The 8,917-nt window shown below is 45.9% G+C and overlaps 1 protein-coding gene and 1 non-coding gene across 2 annotated transcripts in view; both read left to right on the forward strand.

Annotated features, from left to right (window-relative positions):
* EDEM2 (ER degradation enhancing alpha-mannosidase like protein 2) overlaps window positions 1–8,440 on the forward strand; it is a 31,150-nt gene extending 22,710 nt beyond the window's left edge. Inside the window, exons 9-11 of the mRNA XM_032295151.1 lie at window positions 473–617; window positions 5,228–5,349; window positions 7,874–8,440. Of these exons, the coding sequence (XP_032151042.1) occupies window positions 473–617; window positions 5,228–5,349; window positions 7,874–8,374 (768 nt within the window). The 3' untranslated portion in view covers window positions 8,375–8,440. The remainder of the gene's footprint in view (window positions 1–472; window positions 618–5,227; window positions 5,350–7,873) is intronic.
* On the forward strand, window positions 6,772–6,844 carry LOC116563039. Its single transcript, XR_004274181.1, has one exon. It is a non-coding gene; the product is annotated as a small nucleolar RNA SNORD56 (small nucleolar RNA).
* Window positions 8,441–8,917: the final 477 nt, after the last annotated feature.

Genomic DNA, 8,917 nt, shown 5'->3' on the forward strand with positions numbered 1-8,917 from the left:
GTAACCCCAGCTACTCAGGAGGCTGAGGCAGGAGAATTGCCTGAACCTAGGAGGCGGAGGTTGCGGTGAGCCGAGATCGCGTCATTGCACTCCAGCCTGGGTAACAAGAGCGAAACTCCGTCTCAAAAAAAAAAAAAAGAGTTTCACTCTTGTTGCCCAGGCTGGAATGCAATGATGTGATCTCGGCTCATCGCAACCTCTGCCTCTTGGTTTCAAGCGATTCGTCTGCCTCCGCCTCCTGAGTAGCTGGGATTACAGACATGCGCCACCACACCTGGCTAGTTTTTGTATTTTTAGTAGAGACGGGGTTTCTCCATGTTGGTCAGGCTGGTCTCAAACTCCTGACCTCAGGTGATCCACCCGCCTCGGCCTCCCAAAGTGCTGGGATTACAGGCGTGAGCCACCATGCCCAGCCTGTTTGTGGGATTTTATGCCTGATGTCTACCTGCCTGACAGCCACTTTCTCCCCCAGAGCCTCATTGGAGACATTGACAATGCCATGAGGACCTTCCTCAACTACTACACTGTATGGAAGCAGTTTGGGGGGCTCCCAGAATTCTACAACATTCCTCAGGGATACACAGTGGAGAAGCGAGAGGGCTACCCGCTTCGGCCAGGTGAGCAGCATTTCTTGTCATCTGCCTGCAGGCCCTGGTTCCTGAAACCCCAAACCCTCTCTACAAGGCTCCATGCTCCACAACTGCCCACAAGTTCATTTTTTCCCCCTTTCTGTTCCTTCCAGTGGCTCTGGGTGGTTTTCTTACTAGGAGTTAATTATCCCTGTGTTTTCAGATATGGAAACTGAGGCCTAGTGGGATGAAATGGCTTGCCGCTGGCTCTTAAGTGCAGAGCTAGGCCTGGAACCTAGGACTTCTAACTAAATCATGTGCTCTTTCAAATCAGGAAATGAGTGAGAAGGAAAAGGCCAAGGTTGACTCCTTTTGATCTCCTGCCATCAGGATTCCAGAAGTGTAGGCAAACTTCCTAAGGCCGTGGGTCAGATAAATTATGCTTACGTGTATGGAATGTTAGAACTTTGGACAGGCCTTAGGAATTACCTAGTCTCTTCCACCTCCCCATTTACAGCTCAGAATCAAGCAAAGGACAATACATGAAACACTGTCTTATGTTCCTTTCTAGCCCCGATGCCCTCTGATTCACTTCAGGGAAGCTGAAAATTGTGAGGAGGGGAAGAAAAAGGGGGACAAAGGAAGGAAGCTTAGTCAGCACACACCGTCATCCCCTCACCCTAAAACAGGCCATGAGCCCATTTTTTAAACACATTTCTCACTTTCCCACCTGAATTGCCTTTTAGCCATGGGACAGGCCTTCCTAGTGGCTTCTGCTTATGCTGCCTTCCTGTACCCCATTTCCTTCCTCTTCTAACTCAAGTGATTATTGTAGGAGGTGTGGATGGGACCAGGAGAGGGGTAAAGAGCAAATTAGTCACTTTTCTATCCTTAGAGGCCACTGTTCTTGGTGTTTCCCATGCATTTGTTCTCATGGCATGTTTTTAAAACAAGAAACTCAGGCCGGGCATGGTGGCTCACACCTGTAATCCCAGCACTTTGAGAGGCCGAGGTGGGCGGATCACCTGAGGTCAGGAGTTGAAGACTTCCTGACCAATATGGTTAAACCCTGTCTCTACTAAAAATACAAAAATTAGTCAGGCATGGTGGCAGATGCCTGTAGTCCCAGCTACTTGGGAGGCCAAGACAGGAGAATTGCTGGAGCCTGGAAGATGGAGCTTGCAGTGAGCCAAGATCGCACCACTGCACTCCAGCCTGGGCAACAGAGGGAGAATCTGTCTCAAAAAAAAAATGAAAAGAAAAAAAGGAAAGGTCAGGAAGGGACAGGTCGTCTGCATGTTTCACAGAGGCATGTAAACTTAACCCAAGGAGCCTGGCCTTTATAAATAAATAAATAAATAAAAATAAGGCACCACTGTCAAGAATCCAGGAGTCATCCTTTCTACCCCAAAACAATGACAAATAGGAGAGAACGACTACTCTTTCACTGGATTGGCCAGAGCCTTATACTCTCATATATGTTTCTGATCAGCAGTGTTGGAGCACAGAGCCTGGCCTAAAGGCTTCTGCAGGCTTTTACTTCTAATTCCAAATCTAAACTTCAGGCTGTCGCCTTCCTCTAGAGCAGGGATCCCCAACTCCCAGGCCATGCACCAATACAGTCTGTGGCCTGTTAGAAACCAGGTCATGCCAGGTACAGTGGCTCATGGCTGTAATCCCAGTGCTTTGGGAGGCCGAGGCGGGTGGATCACAAGGTCAGGAGTTCGAGATCAGCCTGACCAACATAGTGAAACCCCATCTCTACTAAAAATACAAAAATTAACCGGGCATGGTGGCACACCCTGTAATCCCAGCTACTCAGGAGGCTGAGGCAGGAGGATCGCTTGAACCTGGGAGACAAAGATTGCAGTGAACCGAGATCGCACCACTGCACTCCAGCCTTGGTGACAGAGAGAGAGTCCATCTCAAAAAACAAAGAAAAAAGAAACCAGGTCACACAGCAGGTGGTGAGCAGCCTGTGAGTGAGTGAGCTTCATCTGTATTTACAGCCGCTCCCCATCGCTCGAGTTGCTGCCTGAGCTCCATCTGCTGTCAGATCAGCCGCCGCATTAGATGCTTATAGGAGCAAGAACTGTATTGTGAACTGCGCATGTGAGACATCTAGGTTACGTGCTCCTTATCAGAAGCTAATGCCTGATGATCTCTCAATATCTCCCATATCTCCATCACCCCTACATGAGGCTGTCTAGTTACAGGAAAACAAGCTCAGGGCTCTCAATGATTCTACATTATGGTGGATTGTATAATTATTTCATTGTATATTACAATGTAATAATAATATAAAGTACACAATAAATGTAATGCATTTGAATTATCCCAAAACCATCCCCTACAACCCCAGTTCATGGAAAAATTGTCTTCCATGAAACTGGTCCCTGGTGCCAAAAAGGTTGGGGACCACTGCTCTACAGAGTTGGTCAGATGCACAGGAAAGTGAAGCAGTAACTAACAAGCTCATGCATGAGGAAAGAAGGACCATGACTGGGCATGGGGCTCTGGCCCCAGCAGCTGCTAGAAGCAGAAGAGGCTGAGTGCAGTGGCTCATGTCTGTAATCCCAGCACTTTGGGAGGTCAAGGCAGGTGAATCAACTGAGGTCAGGAGTTCGAGACCAGCCTGACACTGTGGCGAAACCCCATGTCTACTAAAAATACAGAAATTAGCCGGGCATGGTCACGGGCACCTGTAATCCGAGCTATTCGGGAGGCTGAGACAGGAGAATTGCTTGAATCCAGGAGGTGGAGGTTGCAGTGAGCCAAGATTGTGCCACTGCACTCCAGCCTGGGTGACAGAGTGAGACTCCATCTCAAAAAAAAAAAAAGAAAAAAAAAAGAAGAGGAAGCCTCCTATGACAGCGCTATCTTTTCTGCTTTTGAACACACAGAATGTGTTCATCTAGCAGTGAGTGTGCCCTAGTCTATGACCTAGAATATGAGCAATTAGATTAGCAATTGTCTAGAGGTCTGTAAGGGGAGAAGAGGAGGAAGTAAAAGAGAAATGGGGAGATAGGCAGGGACCTTTTCTCTAAAATGAGAACTGGAGGCTGGGTGCAGTGACTCACGCCTATAATTTCAGCACTTTAGGAGGCCAAGGCAGGGGGATCACTTGAGGTCAGGAGTTTGAGACAAGCCTGGCCAATATGACGAAACCCTGTCTCCACTAAAAATACAAAAATTAGCCAGGACTGTAATCCCAGCTACTTGGGAGGTTGAGGCATGAGAATTGCTTGAACATGGGAGATGGAGGTTGCAGTGAGTGGAGATTGTGCCACAGCACTCCAGCCTGGGTGACAGAGCGAGACTCTGTCACACACACAAAATAATTAATTAAATAAAATAAGAACCAGAGTTTGCAGCAATAAACCAAAAGGGAAAGAAGCACTGATCAAGCCCAGGGGGAAACAGAACAGAAGATTGGGGGAGATGATGGTATAGAAAGGGGCAGGGGTTCTTCTCTCTTAGAAAAGGTGGATAAAATAGAAAGCATACTGAGCCGAAGTCACCCTTGAAGTCAACTCTGCAAAAGTTTTTCAGGTGTTTGAAAGCAATAAACACATTTTCCTGGATTTTCTTTTCTCTAGAATAAATATTCTCATCTGGACCCACTCCTGTTGGCTAATACTCATCTTAAGATAGAGCTCATGTCTTAACATCAAGTTCCAGTTGAGGCACAGAGTTGGGCAAGACAAAACATCATTTTCTTCTGGGCACAGTGAACTGACAACTACATCTTTGTTAGATTGATGTTTTGATGTTTGTTGTTGTTATTTGTTCATTTGTTTGCTTTGAGATAAGGTCTCACTCTGTCAACCAGGCTGAAGTGCTGCAGTGGCTTGCTCACACCTCATTGCAGCCTCAAACTGCTGGGCTCAAGTGATCCTCCTACCTCAGCCTCCTGAGTAGCTAGGACTACAGATGCATGCCACATCCAGCTAATTATTTTTATTTTTTGTAAAGACAAGATCTCACTATATTGCCCAGGCTGGCCTCAAACTCCTGGGCTCAAACGATCCTCTCCCCTTGGCCTCCCAAAGCACTGGGATTACAGGCATGAACCACCATGCCTGGCCTGCTCTTGGTTATCTTAGCCTTCATCTTTTGGCCTCCCCTATCTCAGAAAGAGCCTTATGATGCCAGGTTCTTACTCTTCTTTTGAGTTTTGGAATTAGGTTAGACTCTGAGTGACAGAAAAAAAATAGTAGCTTAATTAGGATAGAAATTTTTTCTGTCTCAAGTTCAGAGCCTATATGGCTCGCCATGGTGTCCTTAATCCCACCTAGCTGTTAGAATAATTGTTAGCGTTGGCAGCCAGGCAGCCTGTGTTTAGCTGAAGTTAGGAATTCTGCTACTAAGGAGGAAGCGGGGAACAGCCTCTGCCACCTTCTCTACCCCAGATCCTGGCTACCTTTCTTTCCCTTGGGGTGGGAATCACTGGTCAGCCTGAATGCTGATCTCTCCTGAGCTTCAAGCTTTGGGTATACTGGCTCTGAAATTCAGCATTGGATGAGGTATCCTGTGTTCCTACTAGTTGGGGCCTTATGGACAAGCTATGGAGGAGAGTAGTCCCTCACTGCCCTAAGAGGCCGCAGGCCATCCCTGTGCAGCCACTGAGTGAGGAGGGTCTGCTTTGGACTTTGCAGAACTCATTGAAAGCGCAATGTACCTCTACCGTGCCACGGGGGATCCCACCCTTCTAGAACTTGGAAGAGATGCTGTGGAATCCATTGAAAAAATCAGCAAGGTGGAGTGTGGATTTGCAACAGTAAGTGTTTTCATGGCCCCAAGAAATGGGAAGAATTTCCCCATTGCTGCTAAAAAGCCTCTTTAAGAGTAGAGCTTTGGGAGTTCTGATGTATCAGCACTAGAAGGGACCTTGGAGATAGACATAATGCCTGTGTTTTACAGATGGGGAGACCAAAGAACAGAGAAGCTAAGTGCCTTGCTAAAGATCTCACAGCTAGTAGAGGTAGAGCTAAGATTAGTTCCTCTTTATTTTGAACCAGGCCCTTGCCATTCCTCCCACATCAGAGATCCTTGATCTGTTTGAATTGGTGACTTTGAAAAGGCGAGTTTCGTAAAAAGTTTTGTTAGGGAAATCCAGAGTCCCATAGCCCTATATTCAGACCTGGGACTCCTTAACAAAGCAGTCCTACTTAGTCTTCCAGATATTTATTGAATGTCTTTCACATGCCAGGCACTCTGCTAGCCCAAGGGTTATAGCGGTGACCCTGCTCTCACAGAGCTTACATTTTAATGAGAAAAAAACCATGAATGTGTATCTGGTAGACAGAAGGCCAGTGTGGCTGGAGTGGCGTAAGCAAGGAGAAAAGTGGGAAGAAATAAGGTCCCAGAGGTAGGCAGGGGCTAGATCACAGGGCTTTGTGTGAGCCACAGGAAAGAGTTTGGGTTTTTTTCTCCTTGGAATGTGAAGCCTTGGTAGGATTTACAGCAGAGTAGTGACATGATCTGATTTGTATTTTAGAAAGATCGCTCTGGCTGCTCTGTGGAGAATAGATTGAAAGGTCAAAGGTGAGAGGCATCTCACATCCATATAGGACCCAAGCAGGCAAGATATAAATAGCCATTGCGGATGTAGAAGAAAATGGTCTGGAAGAAAATTCCCCTGAAAGCCTACAGAGTTGGGGCTGGGGTATGGAATTCAAAACTACAACAAAAAACTTATTTTGCTCTTGGAGTATGTTTGAATTAGAATTTTTAAAAAACAACTTATTTTGCAAAATTTTGTAATGTGATTGTATTCTATAAGTAAAATATAGATAAGTGTAGGCGAAGAGAGAAGACCTGCATGTGGAGGGGGAAAAATAAAGCCCTGATATGATTTGGTTTCTAATATGCCGTATTGTGTAAAAAACCAAAATGATAAGCCTACTGGGGTTTTCCTAGGAATGCTGGGCTCATTTCCGTGAATATGAAGCCCTTTGGAGGTCTTCCGTCGTGATGGGAACAGGCATCTGACCTTTGTCAAACAGGGCAAGAAAATAATAGTCTTGATATATCAAGACCATATTTGAGTCATATTTTTAAATGTAAGATAAAGTCCACTGAGAGTGTTCTGTTTAAAAGCATTACTAATTCTGAGAAGCTAAAATAAATGTTTATAGCAAGTAATCTTTGTCATCTATGCCTGAAAACTCAGTTGAAATTCTCTAAATAAGACTCCTTACTAAAACAATGTCAATAGTTTTCATCAACAGCAGTTGAACTAGTTAGTAAGTGTCGATACTTTGGGTCTGTGAATGGAGGGGAAAAAAAAGACTCCTTATTAGCTGCTTACAAAAACTTGGGAATCACCGGAATGCCCTTCCAGGGAGGTAGCTAAGTAAATGGTGATACATTTTCACAATGGAATCCTATGCCATCATTAAAAGGGACAATAGCTCTGTGTTTATAGTCACAAAAAGGTGGGATAAATGGGATAGGAGATTGTCCTGTCATAGAGGAAGGCTATTGGAGACCTTTCTGGTGAGGAAGCCTTTGAGCAGAGACTTGAAGGAAGGGAGGGAGCAAGCTATGAGGAAAGCTGGAGGCAAGAGTGCTGCAGGCTGAAAGAACCACAGATGCAAAGAGCCCGCGGCAGGAGTGTGTGCTAGCTCAGGACAAAGGCAGCAGCTGGAGCTCTTAGAGAGGTAAGAGGTGAGGGCAGGGAGGGAGGGAGCAGGGACCAGGTCATGACTCCATTTTTATCCTGCATGAAATGGAGGGTTCACAGAAAGTGTTGGGTAGAGATTGACAGGAAGATTTACGCTATAAATATACTATAGGGGCTGGGTGTGTGTCTCATGCCTGTCATCCTGGCACTTTGGGAGGCCAAGGCAGGAGGAATTGCTTGAGTCTGGGATTTCGAGACCAGCCTGGGCAACACGGTGAGATCCCCATCTCTATTTTTTAAAATAGTACAAAAATAAATACACTGTAGGGCTAAGGATGAAAACTGGAAGCCAATTTGGAAACTGATGTGATAATCCAGACCAGCCTGGGTAAACATGGTGAAACTCCATCTCTATTTTTTAAAATAGTAAATAAGTAAGTAAATAAATAAACTGTAAGGCTAAGGATGGAAGCTGGGAGCCTACTGGGAAGCTGATGAGATAATCCAGGTGAGAGATGATGGTGGCTTGGGAAAGAGTGAAGTCCTGAAAGTTTCAGTGATTTGCTCACAGGCCCTCAGCTGCTTAGTGGCAGAACAGGAACTCTTAAGGGATTGTCTGCCCCTTACTACCAAATGGTGATGCTGTTCCAACTTGCTTCCTTCCCCCACGTGTCAGATCAAAGATCTGCGAGACCACAAGCTGGACAACCGCATGGAGTCATTCTTCCTGGCCGAGACTGTGAAATACCTCTACCTTCTGTTTGACCCAACAAACTTCATCCACAACAATGGCTCTACCTTTGACGCAGTGATCACCCCCTATGGGGAGTGCATCCTGGGGGCTGGGGGGTACATCTTCAACACAGAAGCTCACCCCATTGACCCTGCTGCCCTGCACTGCTGCCGGAGGCTGAAGGAAGAGCAGTGGGAGGTGGAGGACTTGATGAGGGAATTCTACGCTCTCAAACGGAACAGGTCAAAATTTCAGAAGAAGACTGTGAGTTCGGGGCCATGGGAACCCCCAGCAGGGCCAGGAACACTCTTCTCACCTGAAAACCATGACCAGGCAAGGGAGAGGAAGCCTGCCAAACAGAAGGTCCCACTTCTCAGCTGCCCCAGTCAGCCTTTCACCTCCAAATTGGCATTACTGGGACAGGTTTTCCTAGACTCCTCGTAACCACTGGATAATTTTTTTATTTTTATTTTTGTGAGACTAAATAATAAATCTGCTTTTGGCTATCATGTTTTGGATGTCACGTTTTATATATTGGGCTATTTCATGAGGTTTCATTCAACGAAAGGATTGGTGGCTATGGGCAATTGTGAATCTAGTTAATTTTCTCATGCAGTTGGAAAAAAGGGGGTTCCAAAGATCCCAGGGTCCATAGTTGAATCTCCCTTCCTTTTCTGGTGTCTTTCGGGAAAGTGTTGCCATAAATGTATTTCTTAGTTAGTTCTGGCTCTAACCTGTGCTGCCTACTCTTTTTTTTTTTTTTTTTCCTATATTTTAATTTTTTTTTTTAGAAAAAGGGTTTCACCATGTTGGCCAGGCTGGTCTTGAACCCCCGACCTCAGGTGATTCGCCTGCCTCAGCCTCCCAAAGTGCTGGGATTACAGGCGTGAGCCACCACACCTGGCCACTTCTTGCTCTTTAGTTGACCCATGTATCCACCTGTCCTTCCATGCAACAAAGATTTATTAAGCACCTCTTTTCTTTTGA

Source organism: Sapajus apella, unplaced genomic scaffold (genome assembly GCF_009761245.1).
Source record: "Sapajus apella isolate SASKATOON/1434 unplaced genomic scaffold, GSC_monkey_1.0 scaffold33, whole genome shotgun sequence".
Lineage (NCBI taxonomy): Eukaryota > Metazoa > Chordata > Mammalia > Primates > Cebidae > Sapajus > Sapajus apella.